Consider the following 24,334-nt stretch of genomic DNA (forward strand, 5'->3'; position numbering starts at 1 on the left):
CCGAAATCCTCCAAAGAGAGTCAAGTCAATGTTTATCATAGTTGTGCCAAAGGGAACATAAATAAGGCAAACTAGAACGAGCGAGGAAGCTATTAGTCTGACATTTATTTATGAGAAACACAGACAGCCCAACAAGCGCAACCTAGGCAAATGAAAACGAAGAAGGGAGCCTTTTCATAAGGTACCTCCGTCAACTACTACTACTACAATTCCTCCTAACGCTGTGTTTCACTCGTAGCGTAACCTGTGCGGTAGAAGTGTCAGACACCTGTGAAACTTCAAAGTAAGTGACCCGGTTTTCACTGTATTTGACTGAATGAGCTGATTCTGTTTTTGCTATCGCGCATGCGCACTCTTACAGCCGAACTTTTGGTAAAAAGTGGTTTCCTTCACTGTGGGCTCCCCCCCCCCTCCCCCGCAAAGTAACAAGGCCTACTTGGTTAGGTTAGGTAGGGTAAGTTAGGTGAGGACGGTTCCTTTTCTAATCGTTTTCCTCAGGCAACCCCTTCTTCCCTGCTTGCATGTACGGCTCCCGAATGTCTCTCGTATTCACGGAACCCGGCTAGTTTACAGAACGACGGACGCGCCTATGACTCATTACCAACGACTCTAAATGAAAAATTGCATAGAATAAATGTTGCGCAGCGGGCCAGATTCTACCCAAAAAGTAGCTTACTTGACCCATTTGCTTGATTTTCTCGAACGACAATTTGTTCCGATACAATATACAAACCCGAGGTCCTTTACATTAGGGATTACTTTCAGGCGTAGGCTGGAAACAGCCGTTGAACTTCAAACAAGGTGGTTAGGCAGTTGACTACTGTCCGGGAGGCGGGAGTACCGCCTGCCTGGATGTAAACATTCCAATTTGCTTTCGGCCATCACAGCGCACAGACATTGTTCTTTGTCTCTCTCTGCCTGACTGCTCTTTTTTCATCAAATTGGTGGGAAATCTTACTTTTTTTGTTTATCTTGCATCATGGACAAACCAACTAAGCCTTCCTATCCCCAGCGTGTACGTCCCGGGGTGGGAGGGAAGAAATGTAACTCTTTTCGATCTAGCGTCGACGCAGACACACGCTCTCTCCCCATCTTGCAGGGGGGATGTGTGTTCACACGATGCTCCTTGTAGTGAGTGTTACTCTTGGTCCCCCGATCAATGGAGGAAGTTCGAGGGGAGGAGAGGTTACCATTGTAAGCCTACCAAGGAGTTGTCCGAGGGAAACACGCCCCCGACGACTCCATTGGTGGCGAATGTGTCGGGTTCGTTTCTCCCTCCCAGCGAGCTTCCCCTTCTTGCTCCCTCTCCTTCGGGTGAGGTCTTCCCCTCCCCTTCCTCTTTCTTTTCATCACTTGTGGAAGGGTGCGGGGGAGAGTTGGACTGGGACATCCTCTCGGAGGTCTCTTCCCTTTCTGGTGGGTTTTTCCCTTCAGAGCGGATAGAGGCTTCCCGAACTAACCCGACTTTTGCTTCAGGTCTCGGGCTGGATAGCCAGGCTATAGACTCGGCTTCAACCTGGCTATACCTGGCACGTCACCGGAGGGACTGGTACCTCATCTCTCCACCACTCCAGTGATCACTCACTCGGCAACGACAGCAACTACAACATCTGTCACTATGTCCAGGTTTTCGCAGCTCCCGGTATTGGTAGCCTCACACCTGGATACCCAGGTCTCGGCTTACCCTGCCGTGCAACACGCGGTACCGCTGCCTCCTGGCTTCCTGGCCCCGTTCACGCGAGCAGGCCCCGCCTACATGGTGGCATCATCCTTCCAGTATGTGACTGTCGCTGCCCCCATTGCTGACCCTGGCTCGTCTACAACTGCAGTTCCTTGCTTCACGATCCAGCCCGGCCCTTCGTCTGTTCCTCTCCCCATTCCATCGACTCTGGCGCGGCCTGGCATGACTACCCACGTGGGAGGGGCGGCGCCTGCATTCCCAGCCCCGCCCACTTTTGTTCCTGGCTGACACACGGTTGCTCCCACCCAGGTAAGTGCTGGCCCGAGCTCCGCTGTCTCTTCCCAGGATGTGCCTTCTGCTGCAGCCCCTCCTGCCGTTCCTGAGTCTTCGACTGCGCCTGCCTGGTTTGGGGGTCTGACAGCGATCCTGAGGCAGATGGTAAAGAAGAAGAAGAAGAGGTTTAGGAAGGTGTCGTCATCTTCATCTTCGTCTGCTGCCTCTTCTGCTTCTCCTTCTGGGGCTTCGCAGCCAAAGAAGAAGAAGCCTGCCTCTCCCCCCCTAAGAAGCCTCGCACAGAGGCTTCTAAGGGTCTGCCTCCTTCTACAGTGATGGCAGTGGGATCTCTATCGGCTCTTCCCGATCCTCGGATCAGGGAACCGCTGCCCTGGCCTCTGGGTCAGTTGCATCGGGAGCCAAGGGCGTGCAGACCAAGGTCTGCACCCCCCTGCTGTGCCTAAGAAAACTCCTGCTTTGAAGGCCAGCGATTCCGCGTTGGACACTCATTCACGAGTTGCTCCGAGTACCCAGGTCCCCAAGGAGACCCGGGTAACCCAGTCTGATACGGGAGAAACTTCTCGCCTTACGGACCAGGGCATGGGGCGAGAGAAAGAGCCCGGGCATGCAGGTGCCCCGGCTCTTCCTGCTGGCACTCCTGTGAGTGCCAAGTCAGGTTCTCGGGATAGCGCTTCAGCCCCTCGGGGCCGAACGCCAGGAGAGGTGGAGAAGAGGTCCCCTGCTCAGTCTTTCCCGAGAGGCTACGGCCTCGAAGACTGGGGCGCGTCCAGAGGACAGAGCAAGCTCGTGCCAGCCAGCCGCGCGCTTGACTCCTCCCAGTCCCCGGCCACGTCTGCGTGGCCAGCCTGGCTCGGGGGAGGTGAGCGCGCGGCTTGGCTCGCGCGATCTGCTCCGCTCTCCTCGGGAGATTGCTTCTCCTAAGTGAAAGCAGTCTCCTCGACCCGGGCTGCCATCATCACCACCTGGGTTGGTGACCTCTCCCGACCCACTGCCTCTGTTGGTTCTGCCAGCAAAGCCAGTGGGAGCGCCCGATCTTCCTCGCCTGTCCCCTCTGCCCCTTTGGTTTCTTCCAGGGGCGTGAGTCGGAGAGGAAGAACTCTGGGAGTTTTCTCCCAGAGTTCTACTGCGTGGGCGTATGAACCTGGCTCAGTCCTTGGCTCGACCAGGTCTTATGCCCGTGTGGTCCAGGAAGGGATCCTCGGGGGTCTGCCGAGGTTCTCCCTCCTGCAGGGAGAGTAGATCGGGAGGAAAGCACCCTGGAAGGACTCGAGGGTCCTCTGCCTCAGGATGCGGACACTCCTGAGATACAGAGGACTTTTGTAGAGGTTATCGCGCTGATTTGTCAGCACAATGACCTCGGGGAAGGGACCACAGCTGCTTCTGTGGATCGTCCATCGCGCCTCTAATCCTTTTGGGGACCTAAGAAGGAACCCAAGGCTTCGGTGGGGCTACCGTGGTCCACGCTTGCCGAGGGGGTCCTCGACCAAGTGAACAGTCTTGTGTCTGGGCAAGACAGCTCACTTCGTTAGAGCCGCTCGGACAAGCTTCTTCCCCCCCCTCTGCCTCACCAGAAGCACTTCTATACTCCAGCTGGAGGGGCGTTGCTGACCAAGCAGGTTGACCCGGACCTGACTCGTCTGGATCTGGGTCTGACGTTGCAACAACTTACCGGTGAGAGTATCTCCCTCTCCCAGCAAGAAGCTGCAACCCTGGAAGCCACCGCCATGGCGGCCTTCCAAGCAGTCTCCTGGCTCGATCTGTGGTCCTTCACAGTATCGAGGGTAGCTTCTTCCTCAGGCGCTATCGTACCTGGGGAGGACTCCGCCTTTGGGAGACTGTGCCAGTCTGGGGGTAGGGCTATTTCCTACCTCGCCCACCAGACTGCAAACCTGTGGGCAAACCTGGTTCTGAAGCGAAGAGACGCCGTTCTCTCTCGCTTCTCCAGGTCTGTAGGTCCCGAATCAGCAGTCGCCCTTAGGAATGGACCGTTGCTGGGTTCCTCCTCTCTCTTCCCTAGAGAGCTGGTGGACGCCGTGGTAGACAAACGCCGTGCCGATGACAGCGACCGGCTTGTCCACCAGGCAGTGGCCAAGACCTCTGGGTCTTCTCATCCCACTTCGGGCCAGGCTGGCACTTCCTCAGCCCCTAAGAAGTCCCAGTCTTCGAAAGGCTTCCCGAGGAAACACCCAGCCTTCTTCTTCCTTGAGAAGGCGGGGGGGTCACTCCCTCCCTTTTCAGCCTACTTTCCAAGCCGGTAAAGGGGGCAAAGGGAAGAAGAAGAAGGGGAAACGCTAGGGCGGCGTTCCCCCAAAAGCTGCCGAAGGTGGGGGTGCCTGTCGAGCCATTGGGCAACATGGCAGCGACATGGAGCCGAGACCTGGATAGTGGATGTCCTTCGGGAGGGATATCTACTACCCTTCGAGTCTCGGCCTCCCCTCACCTACTCTCCGGTCCATCTCCAAACTTATCTTTCAGGATCATCGAAGGACACCATTTACAGCAAGAAGTGCAAGCCATGCTGAGCAAGGGTGCTGTAGAAGTCATGTCGGACCAGTCTCCAGGCTTTTACAGCCGGATGTCTTTCTCGTGGAGAAAGCCTCAGGGGATGGAGACCAGTCATAGACCTCTCTCCTTGAACCGTTTCGTTCGCCAGACTCATTTCACGATGGAAACAGCGCAATCCATGCTGGCCTCCATCAGGAGAACGACTTCATGCTTACGGTGGACTTGAAGGATGCGTATTTTCAAATACCCATTCATCCGTCCTCTCTCGCAAGTACCTCTGCTTTGTCCTCGGGGAGTCGGTCTTCCAATTCAGGGCACTTTGTTTCGGGCTCTCGACCGCTCCCCAGGTGTTCACGAGAGTCTTCTCTCTCTCTCGTGTCAGCTTGGGCCCACTCGCAAGGGATACGTCTACTGAGGTATACACGACTGGCTAGTCCTGGCAGGCTCTCGCTCGCAGTTGCTACAGGACAGGATCGTCTCCTCGAGTTTTGCTGGGATCTAGGGATCGTGGTAAATCTGGAGAAGTCAGATCTCACCCCAAGCAGAGGATAAAGTACCTGGGCATGCTGATAGACACGGTGGCAGCAAAGTCTTTCCCTCGGACTCTTGTATCAGCAAGTTCAGGCTGGCAGCACAACTGTTCCTGTCACGACAGGAGCAACCAGCCCGGCAATGGCAAGTTGTCATCGGTCACCTGTCTTCTTTGGAGAAGCTAGTACCTCATGGGCGTCTTCACCTGCGGTGTCTTCAATGGAGACTAAAGGAGTATTGGTCCCAGTCCTGAGACCCCCAGTCCTCCCTCATCCCTCTTGCCGAGGAGGTGAGGGAGGACCTTCGCTGGTGGTTATACGATAGGAACCTCTTGATAGGAGTATCCCTGCATACTCCCCCTCCGGACATGCTTCTGTTCTTGGACACATCGACCGAGGGATGGGGCGCACACCTGGAGGAGTTGCTGACTTCGGGAGTGTGGCACCGAGACGACAAGCACCTTCACATCAACATCCTGGAACTCAAGGCAGCCTTCCTGGCCCTCCAAGAGTTCCAGGATCGAGTGATGGGACACTCCGTGGTACTGATGAGCGACAATACCACGGTAGTGGCATATGTCAACAAGCAGGGGGGCCTGGTGTCCCACCAGCTTCATCAGTTGACGATGCAGGTGCACGAGTGGGCCATGGCTCACTCGGTAGAGCTGTCAGCCAGGTACATTCCAGGCAAGAGGAATGTCGTGGCAGACAAGCTCAGCCGCCAGAACCAAGTGGTAGGGACCGAATGGTCCTTCCACCAGGAGATAGCGGAAAGGCTGTTCGATCTGTGGGGGCATCCAGCCATCGATCTGTTCGCCACCCGGCACAACAGAAAGCTCCAGGTCTTCTGTTCTGTCGTGCCAGACCCATGGGCCACTGCGGAGGACGCGTTCCAGCATCCGTGGGACAACCTCGACGTGTACGCCTCCCCGCCATTCTGTCTGATTCTCCAAGTGATCAGCCGAGTGATGATCACCCCGAATCTCAGAATGATTCTGGTGGCAACCAAATGGCCCCAGGCCATTTGGTATCCGGACCTGCTAGCTCTTCTCTCCAAGGCGCCGAGAGAGTTTCCCCCCTGGCCCAACCTGCTGCGTCAACCTCACGTAGAGCGGTTCCACCAGGCAGTGCATTCCCTGTGTCTTCACGGCTGGGGGTTATCCACCATCTCTTGCGAACAAGCGGCTTTTCGCGTCATGCAGCAACATAGATGGCAGGATACCTCAGAAGATCCTCCGCAGCGGTATACCAGGGAAAGTGGTCCGTCTTCTGTGGTTGGTGTCGTCGAAGGGGTATCTCTCCGGTCGGAGCTACTGTTCAGCAGGTCGCGGACTTCCTTGTCTTCCTTCGCCGAGAGAAGCTTCTCTCCGTTTCAGCTGTAAAAGGCTACCGCGCCACACTCGGCCTAGTCTTGCGGCTGAAAGGAGTAGACATCTCCTCCTCTTTCGAGATTTCTCTACTCATGAGAAGCTTCGAAAGGTCTTGCCCACCCAGGGATCTCAGGCCCCCTGCGTGGGATGTGACTCTCGTCCTAAGGAGCCTGACTCGTGCACCGTACGAGCCTTTACGAGAGTCGTCAGACAGGGATCTGACCCTCAAGACCGTCTTCTTGCTTGCCCTGGCATCGGCGAAGAGAGTTGGCAAACTTCACGGACTTTCCTTTGATGTTAAACACTCGAGGGGATGGGGATCAGTTACGCTCGATTTCATCCTGGATTTCGTAGCGAAGACTCAGAATCCTTCGGTCCCTGACGCACGGTTCGAGTCCTTCACGATCCCCTCCCTAGAGGACTTTGTAGGTAATGAACCAGACGAGATGCTACTGTGTCCTGTTAGAGTGCTGCGGCGCTATCTGAAGAGGACTTGACACCTCCGGCCTGAGTGTCGACGACTCTTTGTTAGCACTGGCTCGACCAAGAAAGAAGTGTCCAAGAACACCATCTCTTTCTGGCTTCGTGAGACGATAAGGAGAGCGTACTCTGCTGCAGGAGAAGACGACACCAGTACGCTTCGTCCGAGAGCTCACGAGGTCCGCAGCATTGGTCCGTCCCTCGCATTCTGGAAGAATATGTCGGTACCACAGGTGCTGAAGGCAGGTGTGTGGTCCCAGCAGACTACCTTCACCTCCTTCTACCTCCGGGATGTTGCACACAAGTCCTTGGACACTTTTTCCTTGGGTCCTGTGGTGGCTGCTCAACAAGTTGTGTAGCTTATCCAGCTCCCTAACAGGACAGGTTGCATCTCACCTAAGTTGTACGGTTGTGATTGGGAGAATGAATGTTGAGTGACTGGCCTCTCTTCTTCTCCCCCCATCCTGGCTCTCTTCCCACGGGCAGGGAGCGGACGTGCCATTACAAGCTGGATCTGGCGGTCGAGGCAGGTAAGCACATAACGGGAGCTCCCGTTCTTTTTCCGTTCAGGTTGATAGAAGCAACCCCACTCCTTCCTCTTGCAAGGGGAGGAAGGAGACCATGACTTTAAGACAAACCCAATGCTTGTATTTGCCTTATTGTCATCCGACGTCAAATTTCTTCCTAGCCTACTTTGCATGAACTGACGTTTCCTCTTTCATGCAAAGGGACCCAGAAGTCTGACAACTGATCCTGCGTTTCTTACAACCCGATCTTTTGTCAGAGGTGTTTTTCCCTTCCTCGCTCTTATCGACCAGGAAGGGAAGACAAGGTGGTGAACTCCAGTCAGTTCAGAGAGACTTTATCAGATTCCTCCCTCCAATCAGTAAGTCTCCTAATGTAAAGGACCGAGGGTTTGTATATTGTGTTGGAACAAATAACAATTTTTAAAGTAAATTGTATTTTTCCTAACTATACAAACCTCGAGGTCCTTTACATTTTTGCCCACCTCATGCCACCCCTCAATCTGAAACCTGGGCCGAAAGGCAAATTGGAATGTTTACATCCGGGCAGGCGGTACTCCCGCCTACCGGACAGTAGTTAACTGCCTAACCACCTTGTTTGAAGTTCAACATTCCGTTTTCCAGCCTACGCCTGAAAGTAATCCCTAATGTAAAGGACCTTGGGTTTGTATAGTTAGGAAAAATACAATTTACTTTTAAAATCTTTTCCTTTTCATCAATTTGGTGGGAAATTTTTTTTTATTATGGATAAATCATGCAAATCCTCCCATCCCAGCTGTGTGTCCTGGGGTGGGAGGAAAAAAAAACAAGGTAATTCATTTTAGAGGCTAGAGTCGATGTGGACCCAGTTGTAAAAATGCACTTGCACATCTTGCAGGGGGCTGTGTTCAAACTTTGACTTAGTTGTTTTTGACTGAGTGTTGTTTGTGGTCCTCCGAGCAATGGGGCAAGTTCAAGGGAGGAGAGACTTACCGTCTGTTGCGTTCAAGGAGTCGTCCGAGGGAAATTTGGAAGACCCCACGGAGGGTTGGTGGCAATGTTTTGGGTTCGTTTCTACCTCCCAGCGAACTTCCTCTTCTTGCTCCCTCTCCCTCGGTGAGGACTCCCCTCCCCTTCCTCTTACGTTTCTTCGTTTGTGGAAGGGCATGAGGGGAGAGTTGGACCGGACATCCTCTCGGAAGTCTCTTCCTGAGCGTTCGGAGGAGGTTTTCCCCCGAGAACATTGGAGACTTCTTCTATTAACCCGACTTTTGCTTCAGGTTTTGGCTCAATAGCCAGGCGATGATGACCCAAGCTCACCCTGGCTGCACCTGGGCCTTCCTGGCACATCACTGGAGGGTTTGGCTCCTTGGCCCCACCCTCTCCAGTCACGACCCACACAATTAGCAACAGCCACTACCACGACTGACAAGTCCTTCAAGAGTTTGTCCAGATGCCGATTTCCTGAGTTGCTTCTCATCTGGACACCCAGGTAGGGCGTCATCCGCTGGCCAGCACACCTGTTCCTCTGCCACCTGGCTTCCTGGCACCATTCTCATGACTTTTCCCTCCTACATGGTGACGCCATCAATTGGATGACTGTCGCTGTCCCTGCTGTTGTGCCCCATGGCTCTGAACATGGCCTGGCCTGATGAAATTCCTCGTCTGTCTCTCCAGCCCGGCCCTTCGTCTGCCTCAGTTCCCTTCCCAGCGACCTGGCGCTCCCCAGTTGATCTACACATCTGCGGGAGGCAGCGCTTGCATCCCTGGCCCCGCCCACTTTTCTTCCTGGCCAACTCCTCTGCTATGCTGCCCAGGCAATTGCTGGTCCGAGCTCCTGCTGTCTCTGCCCGGTTTGCACCTTCTGCTGCTGTGGCTCCTCCCTTTCCCCCATGCTGCTTCCTGAGTTCGCTGCCACGCTTTCCTGGATTGGGGACCATCTGACTGCTTTCCTGAAGCAGATGGTGAAGAAGAAGAAGAGGTTTCTCTAGGAAGGTGTCGTCGTCTTCATCTTCGTCTTCATCATCATCATCTTCCTGTCTGCTGCTTCTTCCTCTTCTTCTTCCAAGAGGCTTCGTGGCCAAAAAAGAAGAAGTCTGTCTCTCCCCAAGAAACCTCGCACTGAGATTTCTAAGGGTCTGCCTCCTTCCACAGGGAAGGCAGTGGGTTCTCTCGTTGGTTCTTCCCGATCTTCAGATCAGGGAACCACTGTTCTGACCTCCGGGTCAGTCATCATCGGGAGCCAAGGGCGTGCAGACCAAGGTCTGCACTCCCCCTGCTGCCTAAGAAACCTCTTCTGCTTCTAAGGCCAGCGAGACCAGCCGGACACTCGTCATGGAAGTTGCTCATACCCGGGTCTCCAAGGAGACCAGGATACCCCAGTCTGATACGGGAGAAACTTCGCGCCGTACGGACCAGGGCGTGGGGCAAGAGAAAGAGCCCGGGCATGCAGGTGCCCCTGCTCTTCCTGCTGGCACTCCATCTAGTGCCAAGGTCAGGTTCCCCGGATAATGCTTCAGCCCTCGGCTCGAAGCATGGAGAAACAGGAAGAAGTCCCCTGCTCAGTCTTCCCGAGAGGCTTCGCCTCGAAGAAGTCTGGGGCGCGTCCAGAGGACAGTGCAAGCTCGCGCCAGCCAGCCGCAATTTACTGCTCGACTCCTCCCAGTCCCCTGGCCACGCCCAGCGGCCAGCCTGGCTCAGGGAGGAATGCGCAATCGGCTCTCCGAGCAGCTCCGCTCTCCTCGGGAGACCGTTTCACCTGGGCTGAAAAGCGTCTCCTCGACCTGAGGGCCCGTCATCACCGCAGGTTGGTGACCGCCCTGGCCTGCTGCCTCTACTGGTTCTGCCAGTAAAGGGCAGGGAGCGCCCGATCTTCCTCCTCCTGTGTCCCCTCCGCCCCTTGGTCTCCTCCAAAGGGGCGTGAGTCGGAGAGGAAGAACTCTGGGGATTGTTCTCCTCAGAGTTCAACTGCATGGGGTATGTACCTGGCTCGGTCCTTGGCTCGACCAGGTCCTTACGCCCAGTTCAGGAAGATCCTCGGGGTCTGCCGAGGTTCTCCCTCCTGCAGGGGAGAGTAGTTCGGGAGGACCGCACTCCCTGGAAGGACTTGAAGGTCCTCTGCCCCAGGATGCGGACACCCCGAAATACAGAGGACTTTTTTTAGGTTATCACGCTGATTCGTCAGCACAATGACCTCGTCTGGGAAGAACCAACCTCAGTCCTTCGTGGATTGTCCATCCCTCTCCTTCTGGGGACCCAAGAAGGAACCCAAGGCTTTGTGGGGCTGCCGTGGTCCACGCTTGCCGAGGGGGTCTCGATCAGGTGAACGGTCTTGTGTCTGGGCAAGACAGTTCCCTTCGATCGAGCCGCTCGAGAGAGCTTCTTCCCCCCCCTCTACCTCGTCAGAAGCGCGCTTTCTACTCACCAGTGGAAGGGGCGTTGCTGACTAAACAGGGTGACCCGGACCTGACTTCGTCTGGATCCGGGTCTTTCGTTGCAGCAGCAATTGTCGGCAGAGAATGTTTCTCTCTCCCAGCAAGAAGCTGCAACCCTGGAAGCCACCGCCATGGCGGCCTTCAGGCAGTCTCCTGGCTCGATCTGTGGTCCTTCACAGTATCGAAGGTAGCTGCTTCCTCAGGCGCTATCGTACCTGGGAGGACTCTGCTTTTGGGAGACTGTGCCAGTCTGGGGTAGGGCTATTTCCTACCTTGCCCACCAGACTGCAAACCTGTGGGCAAACCTGGTGTTAAAGCGAAGGATGCCCATTCTCTCTCGCTTTGCCAGGTCTGTAGGTCCCGAGTCAGCAATCGCCTCTGCGGAATGGACCGTTGCTGGGTTCCTCCTCTCTCTTCCCTAGAGAGTTGGTGGATGCCGCGGTGACAAAGGCCGGGCCGATGACAACGACCGGCTTGTCCACCAGGCAGTGGTTAAGACCTCCGGGTCTTCTCATTCCACTGCAGCCAGGCCTTCAGGCCAGGCTGGCTCTTCCTCGGCCCCTAAGAAGTCCCAGTCTTCTGGGGTCCCGAGGAAACACCCAGCCTTCTTCTTCCTCGAAAAGGGGGTTTACTCCTGTCCCTTTCAGCCCCTTTTCCAATCCGGTAAAGGGGGCAAGGGTAAGAAGAAGAAGGGGAAACGCTAGAGGCGTTTCCCCCCCAAAAGCTGCCAAAGGTGGGGGTTGCCTGTCGAGCCATTGGGCAACGTGGCAGCGACATGGAGCCGAGACCTGGATAGTGGATGTCCTTCGGGAGGATATCTCCTACCCTTCGAGTCTCGGCCTCCCCTCACCTACACTCCGGTCCATCTCCAAACTTATCTTTCAGGTTCTCTCCAGGACACGCACTACAGCAAGAAGTGCAAGCCATGCTGAGCAAGAATGCTGTAGAAGTCGTGTCGACCAGTCTCCAGGCTTTTACAGCCGGATCTTTCTCGTGAGAGAAGGCATCAGGGGATGGAGACCAGTCATAGACCTCTCTCCCTTGAACCGTTTCCTTCGCCAGACTCGGTTCACGATGGAAACAGCACGATCCATGCTGGCCTCCATCAGGAGAACGACTTCATGCTTACGGTGGACTTGAAGGATGCGTATTTTCAAATACCCATCCATCCGTCCTCTCGCAAATACCTCCGCTTTGTCCTCGGGAGTCGGTCTTCCAATTCAGGGCACTTTGTTTGGGCTCGACCGCTCCCCAGGTGTTCACGAGAGTGTTCTCTCTCTGTCAGCTTGGGCCCACTTGCATGGGATACATCTGAGGTATCTCGACGACTGGCTAGTCCTGGCGAGCTCTCGCCGCAGTTGCTACAGGACAGGGATCGTCTCCTCGAGTTTTGCCAGGATCTAGGGATCGTGGTAAATCTGGAGAAGTCAGATCTCACCCCAAGCAGAGGACGAAATACCTGGGCATGCTGATAGACACGATGGCAGCAAAAGTCTTTCCCTCGGACTCTCGTATCAGCAAGTTCAGGGAGGCAGCACAGTTGTTCCTGTCTCGACAGGAGCAACAAGCTCGGCAATGGCAAGTCGTCATCGGTCACCTGTCATCATTGGAGAAGCTAGTTCCTCACGGGCGTCTTCACCTGCGGTCTCTCCAGTGGAGACTAAAGGAGCTCTGGTCCCAGTCCGAGACCCCCAGTCCTTCCTCATTCCTCTTTCCGAGGAAGTGAGAAGGGACCTTCACTGGTGGTTGGACGACAGGAACCTCTTAATAGGAGTATCCCTGCATACTCCCCCTCCGACATGCTTCTGTTCTCGGATGCGCATCGACCGAGGATGGGGCGCACACCTGGAGGAGTTGCTGACTTCGGGAGTGTGGCACCAAGACGACAAGCACCTTCACATCAACATCCTGGAGCTCAAGGCAGCCTTCCTGGCTCTCCAGGAGTTCCAGGGATCGAGTGATGGGACACTCCGTGGTACTGATGAGCGACAATACCACGGTAGTGGCATATGTCAACAAGCAGGGGGACTGGTGTCCCATCAGCTTCATCAGTTGGCAATGCAGGTGCACGAGTGGGCCGTGGCTCACTCGGTAGAGCTGTCAGCCAGGTACATTCCAGGCAAGAGGAATGTCGTGGCAGACAAGCTCAGCCGCCAGAATCAGGTGGTAGGGACCGAATGGTCCCTCCATCAGGAAGTAGCGGAAAGGCTGTTCGACCTGTGGGGGCGTCCAGCCATAGATCTGTTCGCCACCCGGCACAACAGAAAACTCAGGTCTTCTGTTCTGGTCGTGCCGGACCCATGGGCCGCTGCGGAGGACGCATTCCAACACCCGTGGGACAACCTCGACACGTACGCCTTTCCTCCATTCTGTCTGATTCGCCGGGTGATCAGCCGAGTGATGATCACCCCGAATCTCAGAATGACTCTGGTGGCACCCAAATGGCCACAGGCCAATTTGTACCCGGACCTGCTAGCTCTCCTCTCTGAGGCACCGAGAGAGATTCCCCCCTGGCCCAACCTTCTGCGTCAACCTCACGCACAGCGGTTCCACCTGGCAGTGCATTCCCTGTGTCTTCACGGCTGGAGGTTATCCACCATCTCTTGCGAGCGAGAGGCTTTTCGCGTCATGCAGCAACAGAGATGGCAGGATACCTCAGAAGATCCTCCGCAGCGGTATACCAGGGAAAGTGGTCCGTCTTCTGTGGTTGGTGTCGTCGAAGGGGTATCTCTCCGGTCAGAGCTACTGTTCGGCAGGTCGTGGACTTCCTCGTCTTCCTTTGCCGAGAGAAGCTTCTCTCCATTTCAGCTGTAAAAGGCTACCGCGCTTACTTCGGCCTAGTCTTGGGCTGAAAGGAGTAGACATCTCTTCCTCTTTCGAGATTTCTCTACTCATGAGAAGCTTCGAACGGTCTTGCCCACCCAGGGATCTCAGGCCCCCTGCGTGGGATGTGACTCTCGTTCTAAGGAGCCTGACTCGTGCACCTTACGAGCCTTTAAGAGAGTCGTCAGACAGGGATCTGACCCTCAAGACCGTTTTCTTGCTTGCCCTGGCATCGGCGAAGAGAGTTGGCGAGCTTCACGGACTTTCCTTTGATGTTAAACACTCGAGGGGATGGGGATCAGTTACGCTCGATTTCATCCCGGATTTCGTAGCGAAGACTCAGAATCCTTCGGTCCCTGACGCACTGTTCGAGTCCTTCACGATCCCCTCCCTAGAGGACTTTGTAGATAATGATCCAGACGAGATGCTACTGTGTCCTGTTAGGTGCTGCGGCGCTATCTGAAGAAGACTCGGCACCTCCGGCCTGAGTGTCGACGACTCTTCGTTAGCACTGGCTCGACCAAGAAAGAAGTGTCCAAGAACACCATCTCTTTTTGGCTTCGTGAGACAATAAGGAGAGCGTACTCTGCTGCAGGAGAAGACGACACCGGTACGCTTCGTCCGAGAGCTCACGAGGTCCGCAGCATTGGTCCATCCCTCGCATTCCGGAAGAATATGTCGGTTTCCACAGGTACTGAAGGCAGGTGTGTGGTCCCAACAGACTACCTTCACTTCCTTCTACCTCCGGGATGTTGCACACAAGTCCTTGGACACTTTTTCCTTGGGTCCTGTGGTGGCTGCTCAACAAGTTGTGTAGCTTATCCAGCTCCCCTAACAGGACAGGTTGCATCTCGCCTAAGTTGTACCTGGGTAGTGATTGGGAGATGTTTGTTGGTGTGACTGGCCTCTCTTCCTTCTCCCCATCCTAAGCTCTCTTCCCACGGGCAGGAGCGGAGCGTGCCGTTACAAGCTGGATCTGGCGATCGAGGCAGGTAAGCACATAACGTGAGCTTCCGTTCTATTTTCCTTTCAGGTTATAGAAGCAACCCCACTCCTTCCTCTTGCAAGGGGGAGGAAGGAGTAATGACTTTGAGACAAACCCAATGCTTGTATTTGCCTTATTGTCATCCGACTCAATTCTTCCTAGCCTACTTTGCATGAACTGACGTTTCCTCTTTCATGCAAAGGGACCCAGAAGTCTGACAACTAGATCTTGCGTTTCTTACAACCCGATCTTTTGTCAGAGGCAGTTTCCTTTCCTCGCTCTACGACCAGGAAGGAAGGGAAGACAAGGTGGTGAACTCCAGTCAGTTCAGAGAGACTTTTTCAGATTCCTCCCTCCAATCAGTAAGTCTCCTAATGTAAAGGACCGAGGGTTTGTATATTGTGTTGGAACAAATAAAAATTTTTGAAAGTAAATTGTATTTTTCCTAACTATACAAACCCGAGGTCCTTTACATTTTATGCCCACCTCATGCCACCCCTCAATCTGTATATGGGCCGAAGGCAAATTGGAATGTTTACATCCGGGCAGGCGGTACTCCGCCTCCCGGACAGTAACTGCCTAACCACCTTGTTGAAGTTCAACGGCCATTTTCCAGCCTACGCCTGAAAGTATCTCCTAATGTAAAGGACCTCAGGTTTTTATAGTTAGGAAAAATACAATTTACTTTCAAAAATTGTTATTTTTCTTAACTTGTTGGGTTCCTAACTATAAAACCCGAGACTCCATTACACTTTAAGTTTCACCTCATGCTTTTTCTCAATCTGATACCTGGGCCAAATAAATTGGAGTTGTTTACATCCAGGCAGGCGGTACTCTAGGCTCCCGGACAAGTTAACTGCTTGACCACCTTGTTTGAAGTTCACAATTTTTCAGCCCATCCCCTGAAAGTATCCCTAATGTAAAGGACCTCAGGTTTGTATAGTTAGGAAAAATACAATTTACTTTAAAAATTGTTATTTTTTCAACGGAGCTGTAGCTGGATATTTCTAAGTGCCTGCAGTTGACACTGAACAAGTGTCATGGACTGGATCCCATAATTCTTCATGGTGGCCATTGGACCACACTTCTCTCAATCTGTCAGTTCCTGAAGGTTGCCCTGAGAATTGTCCACCTGAAGGTTGCTTCTGTCCAAATGTCATCTCAGGAAGAACAGGTCATGCCCTAGGGCTTATGGATTAAATGCCTTTTCCAATTATAATGAGATTCCTATCAGATGGATTCTTAGTCGTGCTCTCCAAGGGAACCATGCTTTCTTTCTTTCTTGAACTGACTCTCGGGAAAGTCACCTTGATTTAACTATTTGTTTCCAAAGATCGACGCATAGAATTTTTTTAGAAACCCTTGTACAGTTCCCTCTTGGCATTGGAAGAACATTCGGACAGGTGGACTTTGAAATAAGGTGGGAGTATTTACTTGCCTTTTTACATTTGTTTTGTTGCTAGGTTATGTTGGGTTTGAAAACTGACAACAGCAGTTGGTATTTCTAAGTAATCCATACACTGTCGGGTATTTAGCGAGAAATGGCAGTTTCTTATAGTATTTTTGTTGCCATTTACAGTTAAACGTTATGTTTGGCCTAAGGGAATTAACCTGTAATTAACCCCTTAAATTTGGATGAAGACAGAGCACTCTCGTAAAGAGATTCATATCCTGTCTGGCAAGTGCAGTACCTTGGAAACTGGTTTTGTTCCCACACAATATACAAACCCTCATTCCTTTACATTAGGAATTACTTTCACCTTCGTAGGCTGCAACGGCTGTTAAACTTTGAATAAGGTGGTTAGTAAATAACTACAACAGGTAGGTTATATGCTACCCAGGCTTTTGTAAACAGTCCAGTTTGCATTTGCCTTCTGTTGGTTCTGATGTTTTTTTGTTCTCTCAAGACTGACTTAAGCTCTTATTCTTCCTCCTTGTCCTTTCTCTGATTTTTGTTCATATTCGTGTGTTTGATATTTATTAACACAAACTGGACCGATTTGACAAGACAACTCGGAGCACCTGTTCTATTTTTTCATAGAATTATAGGGTGAATTCCCACTCCTTCCTCTAGCAAGGGGAGGAAGGAGAGACTGGCAATAAGGGAACCCCTTCTCTTGTATTTTCCTTACTGCATCCGAGTCTAGATCCTTCCAGCCTATTTTGCATGAACTGAGGTACTGTTTTCCTCACATGCAAAAAGTCCAGTATCTGACATTTGATCTTGCAGTTCCTACACTTTTGATCAATATGTCAGAGGCAACCTCTCCTCACCCTTTTTGACCAGGAGGAGGAAGAAGGTGTGCAGAACTCCAGTTCAGAGACTCACTTTTCAGATTCCTCCCTCCAATCAGTAAGTCTCCTAATGTAAAGGACCGAGGGTTTGTATATTGTGTCGGAACAAATAACAATTTTGAAAGTAAATTGTATTTTTCCTAACTATACAAACCCGAGGTCCTTTACACTTTATGCCCACTTCATGCCACCCCTCAATCTGAACCTGGACCGAAAAGCAAATTGGAATGTTTACATCCGGGCAGGCAGGTATCCCTGCCTACCTGGCGGTAGTTACTGCCTAACCACCTTGCTCCAGAGTTTAACGTCTGTTTCCAGCCTACGCCTGAAAGTAATTCCTAATGTAAAGGACCTCAGGTTTGTATAGTTAGGAAAAATACAATTTACTTTAAACATTGTTATTTTTCAACACTTTTAAGGCTTCTGACACTGGCGGTGCATTTGTTTGTTGTCGGCCAAATGGAGTGTCCCTTCGCCATGTTTAGTACTGGCCCGCGGGGTGGGGGGAGGAGAGTTACCCATACATTAACAAGTTATTGCACTTGCCAGACAGGATATGAACCGTTCAAAACAGACGTGTAATGGTGCTCTGTCTTGAAGATCGCGTTATGGAAACCCCGGTTCCCATTGGTGTCCCCTTACCGTAGGGTAGAGTTCAAAGGTAAATTGTGTTAATTACAGCCGACCGCTGAAAAATTTCTCGCTAAATACCCATTGAAAACAACCTAAACTTAGTTCTACCGTGCAGTTTATCGTTTTTTTGTAACCTGTGGCTACAGTGAATACAGATATTACCGCTTGCAGAGCTACTGAGCTTGCCAAGAATCTTTAAAAAAATCTATAAATGTTTAAATCAATTCATTGTTTCTGAGAGCAGATATGTTAAAAAAATCACCGTTACAAAATTTACGCCTCCTCTAATTTGGGAGGTAGGGAATAGCCTAACCGATGTTTCTTATGTAGGCTGCAGGTAGCGTGAGGCTACCGATTTTCAAATATTTGTAGGTAGGGTCAGCCTCACAATTGTTGTTCTTCGGGTCAGCCTTATTGTAGTTTAGCGGGTCAGCATCATCGTTGTACTTCATCTTAGCCTCACGGTAATAGCCTGAATGGGACAGCCTTTTGTATGCAGACTAGCAAGTCAAAACTAGCTTTGCTTTTTGTTTACAGCCAGCAGGAAACCCAAATTTTGCCTCTGTAGTTTAGCTGGTCAGCCTTTACGTTTGTAGCCTGGGACAACCTTTTGTATGCAGACTAGCAGGTCAAAACTTTTGTTCCGACAATATACAAACCCAAGGTCCTTTACATTAGGAATTACTTTCAGGCATAGGCTGAAAACGGCCGTTAAACTCTTGAGCAAGGTGGTTAGGCAGTAACTACCGCCAGGTAGGCGGGGATACCCGCCTGCCCGGATGTAAACATTCCAGTTTGCTTTCAGCCGTCATGCGTTGCTGACATGTTTTCGTTCTCTCTGCCTGACTGTCGTTAAGCTCTTATTATCCTGGTGGGATCTTTCTGTATTTTTGTTTATATATACCTGTGTTTGATATTTATTAATACAAACCCACAATTTGTGATAATAACTCTTGTATAAGCCGTCGTTCCTGCCTGTGTCTTGGGTTTGACGGCCAAGGGCATAACTGGAGTAGGCGTAACCAAGTGGTAATGCTTCTCTCCAGCAGCCCTTTACGTAAATACTGAAGGCGCCCCTGTACTTTCGGAGATATAGTTTGGGACGGGGCGCTTTTATCTTCACTCCCCTACATCCATCGGGACGTAAGAGTTGAAGTTCCCTTCTTGGGCTTTTGGGACATATCCCTCCGTGTATAAGGGCATCACTAATTTCTTCCTACTTATGCTGAGTGTTGCTCACCGCCTGAGTGTTGAGAGAATTATGGGCCGGGTGGGAGGTTGCGGGCGTCGTCGATAAGTTCCGCTTCCACGGCGCCCTTGGTGGCCTCCCCTCCGTCCTTTTTCTTCTTCCCCCTTAGGTTCTTCCTTCTCCCCCTTTAGTAGATCTCTCTCCTTGGCCCTCGTCGGCGAAGACTTTAGTAGATCTCTCTCCTTCCCCTCTTCGCTCGCTCGCATCGGGGCATCGCAGAAGACCAGGGGGGGGAGCGCATCGGTCGACCCTCGTCTAGAGTACCTCCTCCCGCTGCGTAGGGCAGTTCCCCTTGTAGCGGGAGGAGCCTCCCTCTACTAATCATCTTTGCTTTTCTTTCAGGTTGACAGTGAGCATCGCAGACACAGCAGTAGTTGGCTGGATATATCAAGAATATCTTGCATGAAGCAGTCCCGACATTCATTCAGTGTTGCTTCGGGATCGACCACAATACCTGATTAGATGACATATTTCCACGTCGGGATCGCTCTGACTCTGTTCCCGCCGATGTGGATCGATCGCTGTCATTGCTGGTTTTCATGTATGCTGTTGCAATGCCTCCTGCGTATCTGTGGTCCATCTGCTCCTGCTGTTCCCTGTGTTATGCTCTTGTCAACTCGACGACAGTCTCTGGGCTGCTCTTCCTGGTCTCCTGCCGCAGCCGCCCTGATCGCTCCTGTCGCTGCTGGTGACTTTCAAATGACATTCTGTCCGTTGCAGTAGCTCCTGCCTTCCGAACCGCTAACGTAGCTCCTGCATCGGATGTCCTGATCGTGCCCGCTTCTTCTCCTAGTGGTCGTGCCCGGGGCCACTTCCGTTGTGTTCCTGCCAGCTGCCCTGGAGGTTATGATGTCTGCCATCCTGTAGAAGATGTTGGCGTGAAAGGGAAGGAAGTCGCCTTGTAGAAGTGACGTTCCTGGCCGTTGCAATAGCTCCTGCCCTCCGAACCTCTGCCGTAGCTACTGCATCAGCTGTCCTGATCATTCCTGCCGCTTCTGGCGGTCGTGCCCGTGGCCGCTTCCGCTGTGTTCCTGCCAGCTGCCCCAGAGATTACGATGTCCGCCATCCTGTAGAAGATGTCGCATGAAGATGAAGGAAGTTGTCCTGTGGAGGTGATGTTCCTGGCCGTTGCAGTAGCTCCTGCCTTCCGAATTGCTGCCGTAGCTCCTGCATTGGCTGTCCTGATCATGCCTGCTGCTTCTCCTGGTGGTGGTGCCCTGGCTGCATCCGTTGTGTTCCTGCCGGACTACCCTGGAGGTTACGATGTTTTCATGTCCACCATCCTGTAGAAGATGTCGGAGTGGCGGTGAAGGAAGCTGCCCTGTGGAAGTAGCCGCCGTCTTCTTCATCTTATCTTCGATTTCGTCTTCTGCTGCGTCTTCCCTTCCTCTCCTGAGGTCCAAAGGGGTCCCGAGAATTGGGCAGACCTCCGTCGGCCGAAGGAGAGGAATGCTGCTTCTTCCCCTTGATGCCCTTGGACGTCTAGGGACTGCCTCCTTTCGAGGAGGCAGTGGGTCTCTCGTTGGCTCTTCACGACCTTTGGGTTAGGAAACCGATCTGCATAGCCCTGGGTTTTGTGTTTGGAAGCTGGCGGGCGCGCGCAGACCTCAGTTTGCGATCCCATTCCCAGTCTTAGAGGTTCCGCCTCTAAGATGGGGGCTGCTTCGGGCGCTCGTTCGCGAGCCGCTCCGAGTGCTCGAGATTCTATGGAATATCGAGTATCCCGATCTGGTCTGGAGAGATTTTCCTGGGCCCAGTTCGGGAGCAGTGCGAGAGAAAGGGCCGAGGCACCCAGGTGTCTCGGCTCCTCTTCCTGCCAGCACCACAAGCGCTCCCCGAGTGTTTGCCAGTGCTCGGTCGGGTTCCCAGCCTGGTGTCTCGATCCTGTCGGTTCGAACATCAGAAGAAGCAGGGAAGAGATTCACTTCGGGAGTCCTGCTGGACTTCTAAGGGACTGACTCTCTTCCGGGAGACAAGTTTCTCTCGTTGGCTCTTCCCGCCCTAGGGTGGGAACCGATTCGCATTCTCCTGTGGGATCTTGCGTTTCAGGGGCCGCGAGAGCGTGGCCTCTCAAGGCCACGCCCTCGTTGCCAGTCTTGGAAGTCTGCATCTAAGACTGGTTCTGTGCTTGGCTCTTTCGATCTATTAGGAAACAAAGCAGCCGCTCCTGATTTTTGGAAGTCTCCATGGGTAGCTCGAATTCTATGAATCACGAGCGCTCTCCTTACGAGAGGCATAGGACGAGAAAGTGCCGAGACACCCAGGTGTCTGGTTGCCGAGACACCAGGTGTCTGGTGCCTGGTTGGACACCCAGGTGTCTGGTTGCCGGGTGTCTGGGTGTGTCTGGGCCGAGAGTCCAGGTGTGTCTGGGTGCCGACACCCAGGTGTCGGGTGCCGAGGACACCAGTGTCTTGTTACTGCCCGCCAGCTGCTTCGGTTGCTCAGCCGGGCTTCATTCTTGTGTCTCGAACTTTAGGGTTCGAGCATGCAAGATAGCAGACACAGAATTCCCCTTGAACCTTCTTCTCGAGGGCCTCGGCCTCGAAGGAGTTTAGAGTTCGGGAAACTAGCAATTGTTCACAGCAGACAAGTCCGGCCTGCCCAGTTACAATTGTGTTCGCGCAATCCGGCTTGGCTCGCCCTGGTCTGGCTCGACTCGGTCAGCTTGCCGAGACTGGCTCAGCTCGACTTGACTCGCTTGCCTGACTGGCTCGGCTCGGCTCGCCTCGCCTGCCTCCCCTCCCAGTCCACCGCATACCAACCAGCTGGATCGCGTTCACGTGATCGGCTCGGCTCGGCTCCCCTACTCGGTTTTTTCGATTCGGGTTCGGCTATGTTCGAGTGAACTTTTGCTCTTCCCAGGAAAGCGCTTTGCCACGGCACAAGTGCTCTTCTTTCCCGTGTGGCAGTAATCTCCTTCGGTTGATTATCGCTCACGGTCCGCCTCTCCTGCTTATCTTCTGGCAGGACAGGTAGGGATACTCTTTCTCCTCACCTGTTCTCTTCTCCTCTTGGTTGTTCCGAGAGGCGCGAGACGATCAGAGAGAGCTCCGACGAAATTTTCTTCGGAGTTCGGCTGCCTGGCGTGCTTTGGGTATCGGTCCCCCGATTCTCTCACATTATAACCAGGTAGCTGAGGAGGGTTTCATGGGATCCGTCAAGGTCTCCCTCCAAGGGGAGAGGTACAGGAGTTTCACGCATCGGAAACAGCGAGGGTCTTCCTCTTCAAGTTGCGATTGCACCCGTGTTTTCGGAGAACTTCGCGCCGATTCGTCGGCGCGAGGATCCCCGGGACAGGACCGCAGCTCCCCCAATGAATAACCTTCATCACTCGCAACCCTTGCAGTTTCCGAGGGGCCGAGAGTGTCAGGGACCGCCGTGGTCCTGGCTTCCCAGAGCGTTCTCGACCTGATGAATTCTTTTCTTCGAAGGAGTTAATTCAGGTCGAGACACCAAGCTTCCACCCCTGCCTCGACAGAATATGAATTCTTCTTGCCTCGGAGGGTCTTGCCGACTGCAGTTTTTTGGGCAATTCTGGTGCTAAGAAGAAGGACTTTGTCCCAATTCGGATCTCCAGTTTCGTAAGTCCCGAGTTGGCTCGACCCTTGGGGAACGAACCCTTACTTGGTTCTGCCTCTCTCTTTCAGAGATTTGCCAGATACCCCAGTAATCAAGGTTCCCACCAGGGCACTGACTTGTCCTTTGGACAATGGCCAAGAACTTTGGGTCTTAGTCATCTCAACTCGACCTTGAGTTCAAGCCAGCCCCCCTCAACTCCTTAGCTAAGAAGTCCTAGGCTTCAGAAGAAGATTGCAACTGCTGATGCCTGGACAAAATGATACTTATCGAGTCTCTGGAACTGGCAGCGACATTGCCGAGACCTGGGAATGGATTCCTTCAGGAGAAGTATCTATTTCCCTTAGGTCTCGGCAATTCTTTCCATCGAACTTCCATCCCACCACCTCTCCCGTGCTCCCGATTCGGGAAATGCCAGCCCGGCTAGAGCTAATTGCCTCGGTACCCTGTCATCTTGCAGAAGCTTCCCCATGGTGGAAAATGGAAGTCTGCTTCCTTTCCCCGTTCTTTTTCCTCTTTCGATGTATGAGGAAAGAGTTAGGCTAATGCTTGATTGAAGGAACCTTCGAATATGCTTGCATATTCCCCTCACATCTTGTGTCTACTTACGGATTCACAGATTGAGGAATAGGCGCACACTGGTAAGACCTTGTCTTGAATTTGTGTGACCGAGACGATTAGTACCTTCTCATCACCGTCCTGGGCTCAGGGCAGCCTTTTGGCCATCCGAGAATTCAGGATGGGTTTTGCGGCACTCACTGGTTTCGTTGAACAACAAAACCACAGTAGTGGCATTTGTCGACAAACAAGAGGCAATCGTTTTTTCCTCCTGTTTCATCTCGACATTTGCAGGTACTCGAGTGTTGTTCTATTGCACACTTGACAGCTCAATTAACCAGATGCATTCCTGGTGGGGATGTATTGGTAGGCAAGCCTGGCCTCGGGTTTGAGTGATCAGGACGGAACATGCTGCTCACTCTTTCTTCACGAAGATTCATGCAGAGACTGCTGGACTGAGAAATCCCTACCGTCCTTCTGTTGCCTCCCTGCACACAAGTCAGTAGTTTTTTCTCGCTCCTTCATACCAGACCAGGGGCCGCTCTGTTGAGGCATGCTGTCTTTTTGGTGAAAACTCGATATCGACGTTTTTTCCCTCCGTATTTGTCCGTTTCGCTAGGGGTTCACAAACATTGCTCACCCCGAGTTACAGACAAATACTTGAAGACTTCCCCTTCATCCGACCTGATTGCCGAGGCATTGAGAAGAATTCCGCTTGACCCAACCTCCTGTGCAGCTACACAAGAAGTGGTTCTTGAGGCAGTACATCCCTGTGTGTTCAGGACTGGGAGACTTCCAGCTTTCCTTGCAAGCACAGGCTTTCTCACCGAGCAGCAACGGATATAGCTGGATATCCCTTGAAGTCCTCTGCAACACTGTCCCAGGGACTGGATCCGTCTTCGCTGGTGGTGTCGTTGTCGGAACTTCTTCTCGGGTCAGAGTCGCTCGTCAAGTCTGGACTTCCTCGTCTTCTCCGCCGAGGGCTGCTTCTCTCCCTTTCATTTGTGAAGAACGTAGGCCCTTGCGACCTAGTCTTCTATCTGAAGTAGCCTTCGTCTCCTCAGTCGAGAGTTAGCTACGGACGAGAAGCTTCTTCAGTCGTGCTGTCCCAGGGAACTGTTTCCTGGGTGGCATGTGACTCTCGTTTAGGGTTCCTGTCCGTGCTCTGCACGCGGCCTACGAGAGTCGTCGGATTGAGAAATGCCCTCTTAGGACCATCTCTCATCTTTCCCTGGGCTTGGCGTAGAAGATAGAAGAACAGGGATGGGGATCATACCTTGACCCCTTCTCGGATGTCGTAGGTGGACTCCGAATCCATTGGCATCAACTGTTGGGTTCGAGTCCTTCTGGTTCCCCTCCTCCTTGGACTTTGTGTCGATGACCCAGATCATTCGTTACTTTGTCCTATTGGGAGCTGT

At 52.8% G+C, this 24,334-nt stretch overlaps 1 protein-coding gene across 1 annotated transcript in view; it reads left to right on the plus strand.

Annotated features, from left to right (window-relative positions):
• Positions 1-274: 274 nt before the first annotated feature.
• Hmgs (hydroxymethylglutaryl-CoA synthase) overlaps positions 275-24,334 on the plus strand; it is a gene marked incomplete at its 5' end in the record, with an annotated part of 657,494 nt that continues 633,434 nt past the window's right edge. Inside the window, one exon of the mRNA XM_067084337.1 lies at positions 275-283. Within this exon, the coding sequence (XP_066940438.1) occupies positions 275-283 (9 nt within the window). The remainder of the gene's footprint in view (positions 284-24,334) is intronic.

The sequence above is a fragment of the Macrobrachium rosenbergii genome, chromosome 41 (genome assembly GCF_040412425.1).
Source record: "Macrobrachium rosenbergii isolate ZJJX-2024 chromosome 41, ASM4041242v1, whole genome shotgun sequence".
NCBI classification, from domain to species: Eukaryota; Metazoa; Arthropoda; class Malacostraca; order Decapoda; family Palaemonidae; genus Macrobrachium; species Macrobrachium rosenbergii.